General features: G+C 43.9%; 1 protein-coding gene across 2 annotated transcripts; it reads left to right on the top strand.

Annotated features, from left to right (window-relative positions):
• The first annotated feature begins 10,767 nt into the window (after window positions 1-10,767).
• nup50 (nucleoporin 50) lies at window positions 10,768-17,762 on the top strand. Of its 2 annotated transcripts, none has more exons than XM_030720680.1 (8): window positions 10,768-10,928; window positions 12,242-12,322; window positions 12,406-12,489; window positions 12,561-12,762; window positions 13,646-14,290; window positions 14,679-14,763; window positions 15,559-15,677; window positions 16,939-17,762. In XM_030720680.1, the coding sequence occupies exons 2-8, from the start codon at window positions 12,254-12,256 to the stop codon at window positions 17,136-17,138; spliced, it is 1,404 nt and encodes a 467-aa protein (XP_030576540.1). In that variant the 5' UTR covers window positions 10,768-10,928; window positions 12,242-12,253; the 3' UTR covers window positions 17,139-17,762. The 2 variants fall into 2 exon arrangements, with proteins under 2 accessions (XP_030576540.1, XP_030576541.1); XM_030720681.1 differs by lacking the exon at window positions 10,768-10,928 and adding an exon at window positions 11,058-11,170.
• The last annotated feature ends 3,402 nt before the right edge of the window (window positions 17,763-21,164 follow it).

The raw sequence follows: 21,164 nt of genomic DNA on the forward strand, positions 1-21,164 counted from the left end.
AGTTTAGTTGCAGGTGCCATGTTTAGTTGCAGAAGTTTCTGTCTTTAGTTGCAGTTGTTTTGACACAAACTGCGCAAACTGAACGCCTTCACCGTTGCAGTGTTTTGACACCAGACGTGACGAGCAAGAGGAGCCCCACCCTGAGTCCTCCACCAGCTTCTTCTCTTGCTTTATGCTGACGGGTCATCATCTCCAAAATAAACTTCATATTCTCTTCTGTAAGACCTGAAAGCAGCGACGGAGGCCATAAACTCATCAGGAGAGAGTTTCCTGAGCTCAGAGATCAGCTGAGCAGGACACTCGTTTCCTCATAGACTTCTATACAACCAGAGGAGTCGCCCCCTGCTGGACATTAGAGAGAGTGCAGGTTCAAGTGAGATCATTTCAAGCTACTGAAGCCTCGGAGGCTTAAATAAGCTTCGTGTGGATGATGTTTTTATCCTTTCGCTGCATTGCTCACTCAACAGAATTAAACTGACACGTTTCCCTTGAACCTCCGAGCCACACTCGTGCAGCTCTTTGGCAGCAGCTCCTTCCAAATTTGAGGGCTTAACAGGAATGAATTATTAATCAGCATAATTCAATCATCTCAGTCTGATTGTTCTAAAGTCCCTGCAGTGTTTGCAGAGCTGCTTCATATTAAAGCCAACAGACAGTCTGTAATCAGCTGCTTTAAAGAGGCTGACGGGTGAATTCATTCATCACACGGAGATTTCCCCAGGTGCAACATCAGCCCCACGGCCCGTTATGAGCTCCGATCCACAGCAGCAGCAGGGAGGAGCAACAACAGCGACATCCAGGGGCCACACATTACAGGCAATCACCACATGACTGCTGCCCAGCAACACAGCCTGCAGTCAGCTGCACACAGGATCTAGTTGCTGAAGTTGCTGAGCAACTGAAGAAGGCAACTAAACTGCTAAAACTACAGCAACCCCTGAAACTAAAAAAAACAGCACCCTGCCAGCTGAAACAACAGGTGAGTCTGTGCAACACAGCAACCACTCGGACTGCAGCAACACCTGCAGTTGGAACAACTTCTGCAACTAATCCAGTAAAAGCAAAGTTACAGCAAAAAATGCAACTAAAAATGCAACTTGTTCAACTAAACCAGTAAGACTCCAGCAACACCTACAACTAAACTCTTGCAGCTAAAGCACTGCAACTTCACTAAACATGACAGTTTATTTCTTATCATTTCTAGTTGCAGGTGACGGGTCAGCGTTGCTGTGTTTGGTTGCAGGTTTTGTTGTGTTTCTTTGCTGAAGTTGCTCTGGTTTTGCTGGTTGCTGTAGGTGCAGCAGTTGCTGTGTTTAATTGCATGTCTGGGTTTAGTTTTAGATAGAAACCACAGTGATGATTTAAACTTGGAGGAACAGCAGCAGTGATACAGCGCAGTGCAAGTACAGGTACAACTACACAATACACACACACACCCACACATATTTATATACAGAAGTACACATATATGCATAAGTAATATGGAGTATGTTATTGCACTGGAGCTGCAGGGGCTGGAGCAGCACTTTGAGTGGAGTCCAGTGGAAAACAGGAAGAAGCTGCTTTTCAATCTGACTGTTCTACTTCAATGACTGTGGAACCTTTTTCCAGAGGCCAGCAGGGGAACGGTCCACAGTGGGAGTGGGGGGGTGGGGGTCTCTGTATGCACTGAGCTCTGGTCAGGCAGCAGCTTGCTGTATGGGAGGGAGGGAGGGAAGTCCCAATAATTTTCTCACCGCTCTCTGCAGGGAGGCGCTGCAGGCACCCACCCAGACGGAGATGCAGCCGGTCAGCACGCTCTCCATACGGCCCCTGTAGACGGCGGAGAGGATCGGAGGGGGAGGGGAGTTTGGTGTAGTTGCAGCTGAAACAGGTTTCTCTCTAAAAATCCAGCAACATGTTGAAAAACCTGTCATTGAAAACAGGAAAAGGAAATTCCTGCCGGTTTGTTTTCCTCTTTGATGATTCCACACAGGAACTGATCTGATTGTGTTGCTGCTGTTGCCTCTGAGACCTTCTAACATGCAGAAGTTAAAAACAGCCATTTTTCCTCTGAGGGAGAAGCAGGAGGAGGTCTGAGAACCTCGATGATTTAATGGAGACAGCATCAGGGTCATTAGCAACATCAGCTCTGCTTCCCTTTAATTTGTCACTGTACTAATTGCCGTCCACATTGCCGGTCAATTAATTCAGCCTAATTAGAGCTACATTTGCAAAAGTCTAATTGACACGTGGATCTGTGCTGAACGGGCAATTAGAGCGGAGATGTGTGAAAAACTGCGAGTGCTGAACAAAATGATTTAATCAAATGAAATGAATTAGAAGGACTGTGAGGGCGGGTCTGCCACAGCACAGGAAGCGTCAGAGCGCGGCGGCTGCACCACACTGAACCATAACTGAGTGAATATGAATGTATACGTCACCAACGTGGGCAAACTGATACAGAGCAAAGTGAGTGTGAGTGAATAAGTGAAGGAATGATTAATGAAGCAGAGATGAATCCATGAACAACACATGAAAAACATGCATGAGTAAACGTAATGAATGTGTGAAGAAAATGAATGATGAGCATGTGCAGAATTATGGGATATGTAGTGATATGAATGAATGAATGATGGTGTTGTGTGGATGTTTTTTTGTGAGTTCATTTTGGGTCCCTGCACTCGGTCATCTGCAGGAGGCTGATGTCCAGCATCCTCTCAGGCCTCCAGATCAATGCATCGGCTGTCTCGGGGGAGACGCAGCTCTGCCGTCTAAACAGAAACTCAGCCGGCTCGGCTCGGCTCGGCCCGGCTCGGCCCGGCTCGCAGTGACTGCTGTGCACAGCAGCGTTGCAGCAGCAGCGTCTGCAGGAGCTGGAAACCTGCTCAGGAACCAAACACAGCTCCTCTGTTTCTTCTCCATCATGAATGTTTCCTGTTCTTTCAGGACCTAAGAAGTGAATCACCTGTGGTCCCCTGAACCTGAATTCTTTCTGATGTCCAGCAGGGGGCGACACCTCGGGTCATAAACGGGTTTTATTAGACGCCTGTGAGAAAACGATCCCGGTTTGCACATACATGGAGCACTCTGTTTGAGGCCTTTTAAAAAAATAAAACATAGATAGAGTATATTTTCTACTGTTTTGTATTTACTGTAAATAAATAAATAACAAACTTTAAACTTTTTTATTTGCTGTTTTTCATTCTAGATAAATTATTAAATTATAACTAATATTTTTTATTTGTTACATTTTATATAAATTTGTATATAAATAATCCATGAACGTATTTTTCCTCAGTATGATGGGTTACATTGCAGAGAGCGTTCAGGTTAACGAGCTGTCGGGACAGTTTTATCTCAGCTCCTCTGTCAGAGGCTGCAGCGTTTGTGGCGTTTGGTCGGTGTTTGTAGGCGTGTCTCTGTATCAGCAGGTCTGCGGCCTCAGTCACCTTTCCCTCCTCTGGACTCCTGCTTTGATGGTACTTTTTGGATTTTGTGTAATTTTGCGTATTTTTGTTGTAAGCCGTCATTAAACGTTTGCTTTGGGTTATTTTTTCTGTGGTCCTCACTCCTGCTTCCTGTGACATGCAGAGTTCCTCCTCCATGTTTCAGTCTGCAGGGAGCGACTGATGGACGTGTGCTGACAGTTATTCCAGACATGAGCAGTGAAACACGTTGTGTGTTATTGTGATGATGAATTGTGTTATTGTGAATCCTGAAGGTTCACAGACGTCTCGCTGCAGCTGAATTTCTCTAAATGTTGTTCTGAATATGAATATTTTGGAGGTGCACGTCGGTCCTTTTGGCTTTTTTGTGGTAAATAAAAGCAACCTTTAAAATGTGCCGTCGGTCGGTGAAGCGTCAGCTCTCTGTGTGGTTCCTCGGAGGCTTTAAAGGACCTCTGTGGGCCTCGCATGCCGGCTCCTTCCACATTAAACAGGTTTTCTCTTTTTTCCGCTGCCAAGTCTTTCCATTTTCTCCTCGCCAGCTGGTCAGGGGTCTCCCGCTGCCCGCCAGGGCCCACAGCTCACTTCCTTCTTTCTCAAGCACCTGTTCCTATTTGGCAGATCCGAGCGGGATTCTGGAAGCTTGGAGATGAGCCATCTGCTGCCCAACTCTGTACCATTTTACCCCCCGATCCCTCGTGTGTCTGCACACAGCCATGAGGCTTTCTCTCCTCCTTTTTCATGGCGCTGCTGAGAGATGAAGGTGAGAGATGATTGGTCAGAAACCTGCGTTTAGCTGAAGGTTAAAGCTGTGAGTATGAAGCTCAAATCAGAGCTCGTTTACCTCACGCAGGTGCAGTCCCGAACGCTCGTTTGGTGTAAAGCTGATGTTAAATACTCAGAGTGGACGTCTTCTGTTTATTTCCTGTCACGTGTGGATCATTCCATGGAAAATTCACCGAGCCACCGGAATCAGCTGATGTGACCCAGAAACAGCTCTGCGAGGATCCTGGTGACCTTTCACCTACTCTCACCTGTTCTGAGCAGCCGCCTATCACATATGCTGATATTATAAGTTACCAGAATGCACTGTGTGAAGTTCCCTCCTGTGCTTGATCAGAAACAAACATGCAGGACTGAGACCACACCAAGTCCGGTGCCCCACGTGACCCAATAAAATGTGAAACATGATCAAAAATCACTTCTCAAATTGATCTGAAAGATCCACATTCCCATAAAAACACCTGGATGTTAAACAGAGCTGAAATAAATGTAACCATCTTTATTTAATCCTCCTGGGTGACTTCCATCATTTATCACAGAATGTAAAACAATTATTCATCACAACAGTCTTTACTTTTCTCTGCCTTTCATAAACAATGCATAAAGTTATGTTGTTTTTAAACCAACAACAATCCTTGTAAAAATTGGTGCTTTTTCAAAACCACAAAGCTAAATGCGTAAACCTGAAAAAATGGCAAACACTCATCGACAGTAAGAACTAAAGTTTCTCTTATACAGATTAAAGCTGCAGGATGTAATTTTTATAAAAATCTGTTTTTACATATTTGTTAAAACTGTCACCGTGTCAGTATGAGACAGATAATCTGTGACCAATCAGAGCCAGGGGGAGGGTCTTAGCCCTGTCAATCACTCCTCATGTACGTGCTGCTCAATGTACTAAAGGCGGAGAAACAAATTACTTACTTGTCTGCCATCATTGGAGGCCATGCTAACTACAGGGTTCTAGTCAGGAACTTTTTCCAGCCCGGCGCTAATGCTAATGCTAATGAGTACGCTAATCCGACACGAACGATCGCTAATGCTGATGGCAGCCCCCGCTAGCAAACTGTGGTCATAGCGATCTGTTCTTCAGCTACAGCTGAAGTAAAGAAAAACATTCTGCACAACACATGTACGTGTACACACAAACACACACACACACACACACACACACACACAGAGCCGGCCCGAGCCTTGAAGGGGCCCTAAGCAAAATTTGATTTGGGAGGCCCCACCTCATTCCACTTCATTGTCCCCTGAGTCTAACCGTTATTAATGCTGAAAGGTTGAAGTTGAATATTAATTTTTTGGGATGCATCGCTGTTTCAGTCTCAGCCCATTGAAAAACAATGTATTTCAATATGATGCACTTTGTAAAACTATGTCCGTGACATAGTTGAATGCATTCATATCCGATCTAGAGCGCATAGACTTTTTAGGAAATATGTGATTTAAGGTGTTTGACCTGCTTTTGGACATGTTGGACTGTTTTCATCTAAAATATGGAGATTTTTGCATAACTGTGCAAATGCACCTCATTACAGACTAGTAAATAAGCCATTTGTAATAAATAATAATTATACAGCATACAGAATTGCTGAGCATCAATAGAATAATATCAAACACAAGTGGTCAACAATTGGGCCCAGTGCTGTAAATGTTATTACGCTGCTATACTACAAAATGGCACGGTGGCACCCCAAGAACACAAATGGGGCATAAAAGTGAGGTCCACTAGTCTATCCATGCAACCTGACCACAGTGTGAAAACAACAAAACGCTGTCACCACAGGAACAGTGATTGAACCAGGATAAACCACCACAGCTCACAGATGCACAGTTATGTCTGAACATGCATTAATAAAACCAAAGTATGCAAACCTAGCATGTCCCATCCACTGAACCTTGTAAATACTGAACTCTGACATATAAGAGTCATGATTCTGCAGTGTGGCAGGATAAGGACCCAAACACTGGACTCAGGAGAGAAAGTGTGAACTCAGAAATACACAACTTTGTTACTGGATACACATCAGGTACAAGGAAACCAGAAAGCTCACCTGGAGTTAATAGGTCAACAACTAGGAATACTCAGGGACACTGAAACAGGAAACACACCTGAGTGAGACGATGTGACAAAGAACAGGAGGACACAGATGATACACATGAGGTGATCATGGAGAGAGGACACAGCAGGGAGCACAGCAGAACAAGACAAGGGGAGTAAAACTGAATTTGATACAAATTCAGAAACAAATGCTGACCTGAGGACACAGGGAAGGAGACACACTGAGGGACTACAACAGCTACACTAGAGCAACAAGATCATAACTAGACACAAGAGGAGGACTGAAACTAAAGTACAAGGAAGAGAGACCAGGACTGAATCCACTTAACAGGAGAACAAACCAGAAACAATGAAACACCAAACAGAGCTGAGAACACAGGAAGGCTGAGAACTGAAACAGGATTAAACAGAAAGTAAAAAACAGCCAAGAACAGAACTCAGAAAACTAAGAAGCCTGAGGATAGAAACAATGAAACCAACCAGGAATTAGCAGAAAAAGACACAAATTCAAAACTGCAACAACACAATAAAGCAGGAATCAAACAGTAACATTAACAATATAAATTGTAAAATGAAAGTCCTAAAACTAAAAACCCACAACCATGATGATAAGATCCAAGAAAAATGTATATTAACTATAAACACACTGAGGACGGTGACACAGGCTGACAGCTTGTTTTTAACAGAGACACAGCGACATGATAAATACCATACTTAGCCAGCTAGCGATAGCTAAGTCCGTTTGGAGCTGGTTACAAACTAAACTATTGTAACTGCTCATGGAAACATACCTTTGTCTTTTTTCTTCCTCTAATCGTCTCCTTTCCTCCTCTCTGCCTCACAGACAGCTCCTTTCTGTTTCTGTTTCGTAGCTTCATCCACAAATGACAGAAACTGACGGACCATCAGGTCACCTGGAGCACTGCCGATGCGCATGCGTGCCCAAACTACCTGAATTCACGCTGACACACGCAGTCAGTCAGCAAGTGGCCTTCTCATTAAATGAGTACTGTTACAAATACACAACCACCTCTTCATTGTACAAATATGAAGAGGTGATTTCTTCTTTGTTTTAGGACACTGGCATGTTAAAAAAAAAGAACAAAGTTTCATCACAAATGTAGGTGAGCTTGAGCGCCCCCTGGTGGTCAGGGGGCGCTATGCAGCCACATATGTCGCCTATGCCTCGGGCCGGCTCTGCACAGGCACACTCACAGCACAGAGCAGTGCGGGCTGGAAAAACCTGTCAGCGATGATCCACTCGTGTTTAAGAGTCGTTTTCTCCAAGTGATGGAAATCCGTGGCAGCGACAGAGAACTTTAATACCGCTAATGTGGAGGAAATGCTCCGCTTACACGGAGACACCTGAGCTGCAGAGTTACAACGAAACATCGAAGCAACAAATTTGTGTCGAGGATTTTTAATAATCGAATTGAGTTACTCGCAGAATCGTTGCAGCCCTGAAATTTGCATTAAATTTTCAGTTTGTGTATCAAAATACATGAAGGTTGTTATTTACCTTTTATGCTGAGATTTTTTTTGTAGAACAGGAAGCCTGAAATTTTCATTTGATCTTCATTTTTCCCCTTGCTTCTCCTCCGGTTCATGCCAGATGTCATTTCCATTTCTGTAGCCCGCGAATCAAGTGCAGGCCGGACCGTAGTGAGATCAAACATGCACATTATGAATGAAGCTGTCCGTGCTCTGTGGTAGATTGCAAACTGCATTGAAATGACACAGGTGCTAGCAGCGATCTAGCCGGGGCGAAGTCCGCAGGGCGGGCTCCTGTTTGCTAAATGCAGGGACAGCAGTGCTCCGGAAGTGAAGCGGTGAAATCCTCAGCCCGGCGCGAGGGCATCTCAGCAGGGCGCAGCCGCTGGGGATCAACCGCTAGCTGGAATATGATGAGTTATGTGGCTGTGCAGTACTGATGGCGATGAAGGTGGTGCACCATCTTCACCCTCAGCTGAAACTTCTATTTCCATTAAAGGCTTAGATGTAGCTTACCTCTTCATGATGAACATAGTTATTGGGTGTTATATAAATACCTATATACCGCAAAATCCCGCAGTACAGTGAAAACTTTGTGAAACAGAACTCGATTTTATTTTATTTTTTTAAATGCGTGATACAGTGAAGCCGCACTCTGAGCAAGCAGCTAGTTTCTTGGATGACTTAGACACTCTCTCCAAGAAAGGCAGCGTCAGCAAGAGAAGCCCATTGGCTAAGTTGGACCGTTCATAGATGGGGAAGGTCTCCTACAGATTGGTGGCAGACTAAAATCAGCTTACCTTAGCAACCAGGAAAAGAATCCGGTCAATTTACCTGGCAAACATCATGTCTCCACATTACTCATACGGCATTATCATGAGCAAGTGGAACACCAAGGCCGTGTCTGCACAGAACTGCTGGATTATGGCTGATAAGTGGCAAAAGATGTGTAGGCAGAGTTCTTCATGGATGTGTGATTTGTCAGAAGCTGCGCGGCAGGATGGAAAGTCAGATGATGGCGCACCTGCCAGAGGAACGACTTAGCACATCTCCGCCTTTTACTCATGTGGGCCTAGATGTCACAGACCATTCTCATTTGACTCACGAAGTACTACTTTCTACTTTAATGGCGAAAGTAACAGCTATCATCAACTCCAGGCCTATAGTTCCTATCTCTACAGATCCAGACTCACCTCAGATACTTAGCCCAGCTATGCTTCTCACTCAAAAGCCAAGTGCACAACCTCCACCTGGAAGGTTCACAGAGAAGGATTTTTATAAAACGCAATGGCGGCAGGTGCAGTGTCCGGCAGACTGTTTTTGGAGTCATTGGAAAACAGAATATCTACACACACTACAAACTCGTCAGAAGTGATTAAAGTCACATCCTAACATTGAGAAGGGTGACAGTGTGCTGCTGAAGGATAGCAGTGCAGCCTGAAATGACTGGCCTATGGCAATCATTACGAACACTTTTCCCAGCGATGATGGGAGAGTTCGCAAAGTAGAGCTTGAGGTCTCCAAGCAAGGATCAGACAAAAGGTTCCTCAGGCCAGTATCTGAGATCGTTTTCCTGATGAAAAAGTAATACTAAAAGACTTTAAGACATTTTATGTGGCATCTTTACAGATATCGGGGGGGGGGGGGGGGGGGGGGGGGGGGGTGTTCTGCCTTGGGTTTAGAGCCACCTGGTGGGCCTTGTTGAATGTTGTTGTTGTGACATGCTCCTAGCCCCAGAACAGGAAGTGAGCTATGTTAGTGGGACAAGCAGGCCACATTTGTTGACGGATTCCTGTAATTATCTGTTGCAATCCTCCTTCTTGTTTATGCCTTCAAAAGCATCATCTTTTCACTCCTATTCACCTGTCTTCAGATTTGTACTGGTTTGTCCTGAGCGTCCTGAGAAGAATACTTCCTTAACTACCATGTTTACATGAACTCACTGCACCATCCTGTGATGTAAAAAGTATTATATGAAGCCGTAGTATAAGGTGACATCTTTCCAACAGCATACGCAGCTGTTTTAGCATAAAGTCATAGCTGTGTTTCCCAATCTTCTCTTGACAGATTTCATTCATTTCAGAAGGTTTTAAATGACTTTTAAATAAAAAGCATGTTTAAAATGCAGCAGGAAAAGAAAAAACAGCAGCTAAAACCTCTGATGTTCTTCACAGGAAGCTCTGACGGCTTCAGCTTGTTCATTTTCCATAATGATGGTGTTTCTATGTAAGCTGCAGGAAAATACAAAGAGCAAAAGATGAGAAATGACATCAAGCATTAAATTAAAAAAAGTCCCTGTTGTGACGTGAAGCTGGGCGTTACCAGACTGACTCATGACCTGTACCTTCCAGGGGTCAAAGCACTGAGAAATGGGTCAAATACCAGCAGATTTAATCATTTCTTTTTAATCAGTTTTTAATAAGTTTTGAACAAAGTGCCCACATGTGCCTGAGGACTGACACTAATTTTTTTTGTGGTGGTGTTGATGGTGGGGGAGTAATCAAAGCGTCTCCTGAACGGGGACTGTGAGAGGACAGGGTGAAGTCTCAGCTGAGGTAGGTGAGGACAACTGACTGGATGGAAAAAAGCAAAAAAAAAAAAAATCAGTCCTACATATTTGTTTAATATGTACATTGAAGGACATATCCTGGTCAAAAATGACTCCAAGATTTCTCACAGTGTTACTGGAGGCCAAAGTAATGCCATCCAGAGTAAGTATCTGGTTAGACACCATGTTTCTAAGATTTGTGGGGCCGAGAACAAGAACACGTTTGATCTGAGTTGATGAAATTAGAGGTCATCCAGGCCTTAATGTCTTTAAGACATTCCTGCAGTTTAACTAATTGATGTGCGTCATCTGGCTTCATGGATAGATAAAGCTGATTGTCTATCCTTTTATGTCTTACAGCTCAAACGGGCTGAGAAAAGTCACTTGTGGACTACAACTCCCACAGTATAAATGCCGCTCTCTGATGCGCATGCGTGGAAAGTGGGCCGCGCAAACCCATGCGGATATAGCGCTCTGTAAAATGGCGGCGTGAAGAGGCTCGTTCAAAAACACAGAGCGGTGTTACCTGTTAAGGTGTTCAGCCAGACGCTACCTGGAGCTCTCAGAGAGTCGTGCAAAGGCAGAGAACGGAATTTACATTACAGAGAAGGTGAGTGATATTTACCTGTTAATAAGAAGCCATAAAGGCCGGAAGCGGGAGCAGCTCGTGTCAGTTAGCCTGCAGGCTAGCGTTAGCTGCGGGTGAGCGGCCCGGTTAGCCCGCTGTTAGCTCTACGGCTAACCGCCCGGGCAGGGTCGCTGGCCTCAGTGTGCTCACCGGTGAAGGTCGGCCAGTTCATCAGGTAACCGGAAAGCCGAATAAGCCGTGAGTTAAACAGCGACACCCCTCAGGTAAACATCACCGGAACAAAAAAAAGAAAAGGAAAAAGAGCTAACCAAATCAGGCTAGTTAACCGGATCGAAGCTCCCTCACAGGTGTGTGTTAGTCTGAGTGTTTGATTTAAATAAAATTGGACTGCAGCAGGAGCTCACAGGGCCATTTCTACCTGTAGGTCATCCAGAATATTCTGACAGCTGCTTCACGGCGGCTGCTGATAATCAATTAATCAGTGATGATCGGCCTCCATGAATAACATTTGACTGACCTGTGCTTTTATTGCCCCACTGAGGGCAGTTCGGTCGGGGCAGCTTTAAAGTACAGAAACCAATGAAGCTGGATGTTGGTTTGACTGATCTTTACCTTTGGATAAGATACGGCAAATAACCCGTTTTAATTTAACACATTTTGACGTGAAACCTTTAAACATTCAGTTTGACCGCCGTCAAAAGCACAAAGACACACCTGTTGTTTTTTTGTCGTTGGCTGCAGATCAGATAAAAACACTCAGGTCTGCTCAGATGAACTAAAACCGAAACCAAGTGAGAGCAGACTTTAAACAGGGAGCTTATGGTGGTGCTGGACAGCTACCTGCCATCTCAGAGACTCTGCTGTTTGGGTGCAGTGTACAAAGTACAGGTGATTTCTCTGCTGTTGTTGGTCCATCAGCTGAAGTGAAGCAGAGTGTTATAAACACTGAAGTGTGTCCTCTGCTGCCACAGTCTGAGCTTTTCAGCCTGTTTTTCAGCTTTGATTTGCTTCCTGGTGAACTCTGCCGGGCTCCCTTCCCTGTTCTCACCGACTTATCAACCAGTCAGCATTCAGGTTGAGCTATGTGCAGTGGTGTGTCATACTGCAGAGTTTGGTATTGGTGATACCAAGTAAATACAGGGCCAGTATCACAGATACCGACACTTTTAACTTATGAGGTGAGTTATCACTAATGTGCATGTTTTGAATCTGGGTTTTTGGAGACCTGGGGAGTAAATGCACTTGTCTTGAAACCCTTATTTCATAAATGTATTTTATTACAGTTGTGGTGATTTAGAGGAAGGCTGATTGTCCATTTTCTTATTTTTGGTTAGAGAGCCGGTGGGATGGCGAAGAGGATCGCTGATAAGGAGCTCACGGACAGGAACTGGGATCAGGAGGAGGAGGGTGAGGAGGTGAGAGGTCAAACTGAAGTTGTCAGGTTTCAGGAAGTGGTGATTATGGGAGTCTGACTTGGGTCATTTTGCTCTCCTTTCAGGCGGGGACGTTTTCAGTAGCAAGTGAAGATGTACTGAAGAATCGAGCGATTAAGAAGGCCAAACGCAGAAACACTGGAGCCGAGGTACGAGAAGAAAAACCCACGTTAAACTTGTGTGTGATTATGGCCATAAATAATCAGTTCTCCTGTTTCAGAGTGAGGCCGGAGGAGCGTTCAAAGGCTTTAAAGGCTTCTCTTTGACCGCGTCAGCAGCGAGTGGCGGCTCGACTCCAGCCGTGTTCTCCGGGTTCGGGAACAGTGTAGGATTCAAAGGCCTCGGTGGTCTGACGAACGGGAACAGCGTCACGCCTTCATTTGGCGGTTTTTCCTCTCCTCCAGCACCCTCGACTGCACCCGGTGAGCAAAACACAGATCAGTTTGATTGTTATTGATTAGAAAGTCTCCTATTTGTTCTTCATCATTGTGTTTGAACCCGAAATGTTTCAGCTCACAGAGATCCTCAATAACCCTCTAAATTTTAGAAACAGGAAGTCATTACCATGTTCCAGTTCCACTTCAAGCCTGCCTGAACATACAACTCATTTGAAATTAAGAATAACAAATTCAGTGACGTTAGCTAACGAGTGAAGGACAGCAGGAGCAGCTACGATGGCTCCTATTTGTTTCCTTACATTAATATCAGCATTCATTCTGAATAATAAACCTCTGCATGAACTCAATCATATGTAAACTTTTCAGCTGTTTTTGATTTAATTTGAAGCCTAATTTGAACTTTTGGACAGAGGCCATTTTTATTTATTAGCACATTATATTTTAATTTAAAAATAAAAATTGGTTCACTTTAATATGCATTGGTCCCTTCTCAACACTATGCTGTGACATACGACGTGACCTGACCTGCACCTCTCGAGAAATATAACCACACGTCCACGAGGATTTCCGGTTACCCGCAAAGACTCGAGGCAGAATTCTAATTCAGTCCTAACTGTTCACCATTACTCAATTAGCAAGTGGGCGTGGCATTTAACATTAGCAAGCTAATAATAATTAGCTGATGCTACCCACCCCCCGGGCTAAACATGTCAGGTGAATTTTTTTTTTCTGTCTGGAACTGTGTGTGTGTGTGTGTGTGTGTGTGTGTGTGTGTGTGTGTGTGTGTGTGTGTGTGTGTGAGAGAGAGAGAGAGAGAGAGAGAGAGAGAGACTGCAGGAAGGAGGTGACAGCTACAGAGGGGGGAGGGGCTCTGCCATCACTAACATTTCTTCCTTCCTCGTCTCAGGTCTGACCTTTAATGGGCCATCCTCAACCAAACCCACTGCTGACATCACCAAGCAGACCAATGGCTCCGCCCCCAGCACATCTCCGAGCTCCAGCAGTAGCAACAAGGAATACAGCCGGCAGCTCACTGCACTCAACTACTCCGTGCGGGACTGGATCACCAAGCACGTGAACGACAACCCGCTGTGTGACCTCAACCCCATCTTCAGGGACTATGAGCGCCACCTGGCCAGCATCGAGCGGCAGTATGGCGCCGGTTCAGCTGATGGAGGCTCCGAGGAGAAGAAGCAGGGAGGGATGCTGCCAGCCACAGCCACCTCTCTTCCTCCTCCATCTTCTGGCAGCAGCTCAGCGGCTCCAGCTGCCACCACCGCCGCTTTGTTCTCCTTCACCAAAAGCACGACAGACGACTCAACTCGGGAGAAAAGCTCCACCGCCACTCCGATCCCCGCTGGTGTCACATTTAACTTCAGGCAGAAGGTGGACAGCTCGGTTCTGGGCACCTTAGGATCAAAATCAACTCCCCCCAGCTTCTCCTTCTCCTCCTCCTCCTCCTCCTCCAGTCAGACCTCCCTGTTTGGAGCTCCAGGATCAGCTGCTCCGCTGTCCTTCAGCGGAGCGAAAGGCGAGGACAGTCAGCCCACAGGTCAGATTTGTTTATATCGCACATCAAAAAATGGCAGCTGCTGCTGTACAGCTAAAAGAAGAGAGTAAAATCAAATAAAGTTTAAAATGAGAAAAACACATTTTAAAAAAAGTCAAAACTTAATGTGGTTTAAAGGCAGAAGAGTAAGAATGTTTCAGGAAATCCAATTAATATAAATATCTTTTATTGGTTTGAGTTTGAATCAAGTTCATTTCTAACATTTTTTTTTTTATTGCATGTTTGTAATCAATAAATTGATGTGCTTATTTTATTTGATCATTTTTCATCAACTGTTTGAAATGCAGGAATTTTAAAGCACTGATTTTTCTTTGTCATATTTCAGTGTGACATGAAATGTGATTAATTTAAATTTTTAAATTGTTCGTAGACGAGAACGGTGACGAGGAGTCGGAGGAGCCGCCCAAACCGGAGGTCAAAGAGGTCAAAGAGGACGACGCTTTCTACTCCAAGAAGTAAGTCAGACATTTGACTCCTCACAGAGCGCGCTCAGGAGCTCTCAGATAAAAGTCACCAAGAAATTAATGTCTTAATAATGGCATCTAAATCCTGATACTTGAGTCTTTACTGATCTGTTAGGAAGTTCAGAACGGATTTAGAAAGGGATGCACTGATCCAACGTTTTTCCATCTCTGGAACGATTCCATGTGTTCAGGTTTCCGAGGATGCAGAGTATTGATCGCTGTGTTTAATCAATAAGAGACGCACATCTGCAGAGTCTCCTCACAGCTCGAGTACAGAGAGGCAGACCTGCATTTGCACCAGTTAAAATAGTTTAACAGCCACAAAAATTAGCTTCATGCTGTAACTGCATGCTGGACTCGTCTGATTGGCTGTTTCCTGCTGTTAGTCACATTAGTTCATCCTACCCCCGCTCCCAGCCTCACTCGGAGTGGAGCCGCCGGAGAAATATTAATCACGCCAAAGACGGCGCGTTATCTCACAGCTGTGCCACCCTGAGCACAGATGCCAACTGTAGCTCGGTAGGTAGAGTGGGTCACCTGTTAATCAGAGGGTCGGTGGTTCGATCCCTGTTGGTTCTCTAGTCTGCAAGCCAGAGAAGTATTGATATAAATGAATGGTAGCTTTAATTCAGAGTAATGTGTGTAAGCAGTATTATTAAGAAAATGTCAGATTTTAGAGAGCAGGGATCTCCAGTGTCTCAGGATGTTGCCATAGAAACCCTGACTGTTACAGTGAACCGTTCCATCAGGATTTACTTCCTGTCTCTGTCCCTGCGCCGCTTCCAGGTGTAAAATGTTCTACAAGAAGGATTCAGAGTTCAAAGACAAAGGAGTGGGAACGCTGCACCTCAAACAGACAACCGACGGGAAAACGCAGATGATCATCCGAGCTGACACCAACCTGGGTGAGAGCAACACACTGACCGGGGGGGGGGGGGGGGGGGGGGGCTAGTATCAAGGTGGTGACGCTGGGTTCAGGCTGCGTGATGTTTGTTAGGATGGTCACTGTCAGATTAGCCCTAAAACCTCCTCAGTTCCTGACTGAGGGCGTAACAAACGGGCGACAGAGCATTTAAAACAGACATTCCCTTATAAATAATAAACTTCAGGTTTCAGAAGGTTTAAAATCCTCGAAAATCCACATTCAGCAGCTTCTTCCTGTTCCTCATGAGGTCTGAGCTGTGATCACAGCTCCACCTGCTGGTCAGTTACAGGAACTGCCGAGTCAAATCAGAGCAAATTCACGATGAAGGGACTCAATCGGATCGGAGCTATAAGTAAACGTCCCGTCACTGATGTTCCTGTCCGGACATTTAAGAACCAAAATCAGCTGAAAGAAGCAGATCAGGGTCAGCTGACAGAGTAAACACAGGAGTGCTGATAATAAATGAAAACCTGTGTTAACCCTGTAATTGCCGCTGGAGCACCTGCCATAAACAGCTGTTTAAGACCGAGCGTATCACTGCTGAGCCGGCTGATCAAAAACTTTGAATTACCATAATTATGTGACCGTTTGTCCTATCAGAGAAATTCAAAAGGTGTCTGAAAGCTGAGAAATTGCACTTCACACACAATATAGGGTCATTACATTAATTGCTGCTGGAAGTCCGCAAATGGCGGCACTTTTTAAGTACACTGAGTTGCATTCGACACGTTTGTCGTTAGGGGCTCGACACACGGGGAGCATCTCCACTGGCGTGAAACCGAAGACACGGGACGCGATAGTGACGGCAGCTTTGTGACTCGCACTCTCACTTGTCAGGTCAGGAGTTCATAGTAAAGTCCATCTTGTCCTGTTGTCCTGTCTTCACCACACCTGTGGGTGGAGATGGGTGGGGTGAGGAGAGCCGACAGCCAATCAGCATGTTTATTGTTTCATAACTGCTGGACACTAAAATCAAACATCGGATTAGCTCAACGGCTCGTTAAGTCTATTTAAAATGATAGAAAACCCCACAGTTTGAATCTGTTAACTTTATTATATTATACTAAAATGTTTAACATTACAAATATAACACGTTTATTTATATTTTGTTTTGTTTTATTGGATTAAGTGGAAAAATCAAGCAGAAAAAATAAAATCTAAACTAAAAATTGAATATTTGTTACATGGATCTAAATTTGAAAGCAGGTTTAAGTTTGTGTAACAGCCGTTTTCTCTTTCAGGAAACATCCTGCTGAACATCATCGTGCCGTCGACCATGCCGTGCTCTCGGGTCGGGAAGAACAACGTGATGGTGGTCTGCGCGCCGAACCCGCCCATTGATGACAAGAACCCCACCACCCCCGTCACCCTCCTGATCCGGGTCAAAACTGCAGAGGACGCCGACGAGCTCCACAAGATCCTGGAGGAGAAGAAAGCCTGAACTGAGCCCACGCCTGCCTCCCACGAGGTGTGAGCAGACTCCTCGTGGTCATTCTCAGACCCACCCACCCCCCCGGGACTCACCGACCTCATCGCGCCGGTTTATTCGCACACCCCGTCGTTTCCTTGTCTGATCACAACGAATTGGTCGTCAAACTGTGAATCGTTTTTTGAATCATAACAATCGAAGCAGGTTGTTGCCTACATTCCCTCCGGTTCATCGCCGCCGCTGCTGTTAGAGACTCGTAGTGCTTCAGTTTTACGGTTTGAATCTGTCGAGTGACTGAACGCGTGACTTCCTGAGTAGTTTTGGGGGAAAGCTCCAAATAACGGGCCAGTCGATTTGGTTTTACAAATTAAATACCTGCAGTAACAGTTTGTTTTTTAGAGTGCGTCTGCTGAGTGTTTTTGTTGTTTTGCTCTGGAAACTATTTATTGTGTCGGCAGGGTTTCTACTCGGAGTGAATGTTCCCCGGAGAGCGCGGCGGTTTATTCTCTGTAAACACAGACTGTCGTTTTCCAAGTGTCCTTTGTGTGGCCTTCAGCTCGGCCTTCGAGATGCTGTCATCGTCTGAGAACATTTGTAAAGACATTTATCGGAGAATAAAAGGAAACGAAACGAGAAGCTCTTCTGTTGTTTTTTTTTTTTGCTTCCACCACCACAAAAGATCCAACGCTCTCCTGAAGGTCTGAGTGGTGAGAAAATCAGAATTATTCTAATTTAATTCCCTAAAATTCAATAAATCAAACTGGAATGAGTTCGAAAGGTCACCTCGGTCCCCACGACCACCTCCGACATCGAGAGGAAGAACTGCATGAAAACGAGGAAGCTCTCAGGTTCTGTCGTCCATTGTCTTCCTCCCAACAGTAACTCTGGGGAGTGAACTGAGTCTGATTAATAACAGGGTTAAAAAAATAAATGCAGATTTTAATCAGGTCCAACACAGAAAGGCTGGGGCCAAGGTGGATATGAACCCAGACCTTCTTGCTGCGAGGCAGCAGTGCTGACCACCACGCGGTGAACATTCATACTGAACATGGCCAGTTGAGGTCAGTGTAAGTGCAGTAATACCAGGTTCAGTCATCAGACTGCTGTAAACACTCAAGTTTGAGACAGTTTCTGTACTTTCTGATATGAACAGAAGCCTCACCTACCTGCAGTTTTGGAAGGTTCAGCCAATCAGAAGAAGGTGGTCTCAAAGGGGGAGGATTTTATTTGGTACCTCATGTGCTACAGCTACAGCTGCTCCTCGGCAGGCTTCCAGAAAATGGCCAATCGGAAAAAGCAGTGTTTACAGAGGGCGTACTTAAAGGAACTGATTCTCACTAACCGAGTCTCAGGATTAAAACTAAAAACATGAAGCAGAATCAGTCGACTTTAACAAAGCTAAAGATGTGAATTTGGTTCAGACTCTGAGTCTCTGTGGCTGAACTCAGACAACAGGAAGTCCAGACATTTTTCTGCTAATGTGTATTTCAGTAAATAAACACAGGAGTGTACAGAGAGTCTGAAACAGAAGAAAAGACAGAAACATGCACATAAACTGTGTCTGTGTACAAAAGCTGTCAACACGTCATCAACAGAGTTTAACAAACTGCTTCAAAAAGGCTCTAAAAGCGTTTTACAGTGCAAACCGTCCTCCGTTTCTCACGCTGCGTGGATACATTCAGATCCATAAACCATCATCAATAACACTGATGAGGAACGCAAAGAGAAAAGGGTCGAATACGACACGCAGGAAAACACTCATCCACGAAGGCTCCGCCTCCCAGTGCAAACCAATCACTGATCAATGACCTGAATACACCAAATACCTGTGGGACAGTGTGAAGAATAAAATTAATCTCACATGTTTTATTCCAGCATTCAAAAACTAAATGATTTTAATAAAGCAAGAATTCGTAAATCATTTTCTCTCAGACTTTACGGATCAGATTTTTCCTTAAAGTTCCGACTAATCCAACAACACCGGATTTTATTTGCATTTTAATCCTAAATCTGTTTCACTTTCAAAACTGACTCATTTCAATACATTCAGAATTTTAATATGGAGCCTGGCCTTGTTATTTTAATACCACGCTGAATATAAAACTTTAAAAAGATTTCTCATCGTGAAATTCTTCCTGCTTTCTCAAACATTATTGGACGGTTCAGAAACGAGGCGCTCGTTAACTCGGTGAAATGCTGGAAACGGATTCTGGAGTTCTGAGCGAAGCAGGTGATGCGTCGAAGCCTCGGCTGGTTGGTCGTGTCTCAGGTGTGTCACAGGTGAGTTTAAATAAACAAGAAGTGAAAAGAGAGCAAAGGTTACACAGAGTCGTATTTAAGGCTTCAGGAGCTCAGAGGGACAGACCCACGCACAGCTCCGTGTCCGTTTCTTTTGTTCCTGTAAAGTTTCGTCTGTCGGTGGAACTTCGGCAGGTTTTCAAGTCACTTCCAGTTTGTGAGCCGCAGGTTTGAAACTGAAGCCGTAAAAAGTAAAAGCTCGATTTGATCTTTTTGTTCTTTAGTGAGTCGGTGCGAAAAGTCGACTGCAGAGTTTCATCACACACACAAACTTTATAAGAAAGACGAAAACAAGAGGAGACGGCGGGAGGACGGTCAAATAAACTAAATCTGAATTTATTAACTTTATGCTCAGATTTTATAATGAACAATTCTTTAAGTATCATTTATTTTAAGATAACATTTTTAGACTTAAAGAAAAAAATTACATTTAAAATTTTAGCCAAATATTTACACTGAAATTATTTTAGGTGACAATTCCTAAACTACAAGAAGTTTTTTTATTGAATTTTATCAGCTTAATGAGTTTATTCTCAAATGGCAACATTATGAATAATATTTGTTTAAACGGTTTCTCTCATATCGCAACGCTGACATCTGAATTTAAGAACTAAAGATAACTATTTTCACATTTTCTCAGAAAATTGAATGTTTTTATACTCAAAATTTAAATGTTTTTTTATTCACCAGAGCAGTTAAAAATTTTTTTTAAGGGAATATTGGTAAGTTTTGGTTATTAAAACTTAAATTAGGACTTTAAAGTAAAAAAAAAAAAAAAAATTTCTCAAAATTACTTTAATAAACTCAAGATTTTAATTTGTCAGCTGGACGTCCTGGAAAGTTACTGAATTGAGGGAAAAAATTTAGATTTATCAGTACATTTATTGCTCCTCATAAAATTAATTATATCCATAATAAGTTTCCAGCATCAGAATATTTTTTTTTCTGTATTTAGGCTTAAAGACATTTATTTTGAAAATCCTCCCATACAAAGGCAGTATGTGTACATTTAAATAGAGATTTAGGTTTTAGTGTCTTCACATTAGGACTGATGTCATTTTGAGAGAAATTTAATCTGATGATGAAATTAATGGTTCATAATTAAGAAAAAAAAATTACTAAAACATCCAGTTATGAAAATAAAAACGTGAAAATATTTTAGTCACACTTTTCTTGTAAATCTCAAAAGTAACAATAAATTAGATTATTTCATGTTTTATCTACGTAACTGTGGGGAAAGAATCATGAAAATGTTTCTTATAAAATTACAATTCTTTTCTCATTTTTGTCGTTAATCTCAGCTCTAATCCTGTATCCAAAGGTGATGAGATGTTTAATTTAATCTGGAAACTTGGACGCATGAAAATATTCTGTAATCTGACAGGTTAGTATTTTATTCTGAAGTGACCACTTCCTGTATGAATCAGGTGGATTTGACCCCGCCGTTTCCTCTCACGCACAAACACTGACCCAGAATCCATTTCGCCGGGTGTGACGCGGCGGGTATCAGGGACGGTAAAACTCCACGAGGTCGGCGGCGAGCCCAACAGGAAGCAGAGGCGGTCTTTCAAAGCTCGACCTTGAGTCAAGGCGTCTCAGTGAGTAAAGCAGCAGATATTTACAAAGAAAAACATTCGTCGCTTCGCTCTCGTTCCCGGTCACGTCACGCAGAGGTCACGTGATCCTGACGCCAGGCCCCGTTTCCGTGGAGATGGTCGCAGGAACTGAAAGATTCGGAGG

This window comes from Archocentrus centrarchus, chromosome 23, assembly GCF_007364275.1.
Source record: "Archocentrus centrarchus isolate MPI-CPG fArcCen1 chromosome 23, fArcCen1, whole genome shotgun sequence".
Taxonomy (NCBI): domain Eukaryota; kingdom Metazoa; phylum Chordata; class Actinopteri; order Cichliformes; family Cichlidae; genus Archocentrus; species Archocentrus centrarchus.

Excerpts from the sequence above, each read along its gene's own strand:
- nup50 (XM_030720680.1), top strand. The coding sequence starts at position 12,254 with ATGGCGAAGAGGATCGCTGATAAGGAGCTCACGGACAGGAACTGGGAT. Across the intron at positions 14,291-14,678 it reads CGAGGACAGTCAGCCCACAG|ACGAGAACGGTGACGAGGAG; the intron begins GTCAGATTTGTT and ends AATTGTTCGTAG. Across the intron at positions 14,764-15,558 it reads GACGCTTTCTACTCCAAGAA|GTGTAAAATGTTCTACAAGA; the intron begins GTAAGTCAGACA and ends CGCCGCTTCCAG.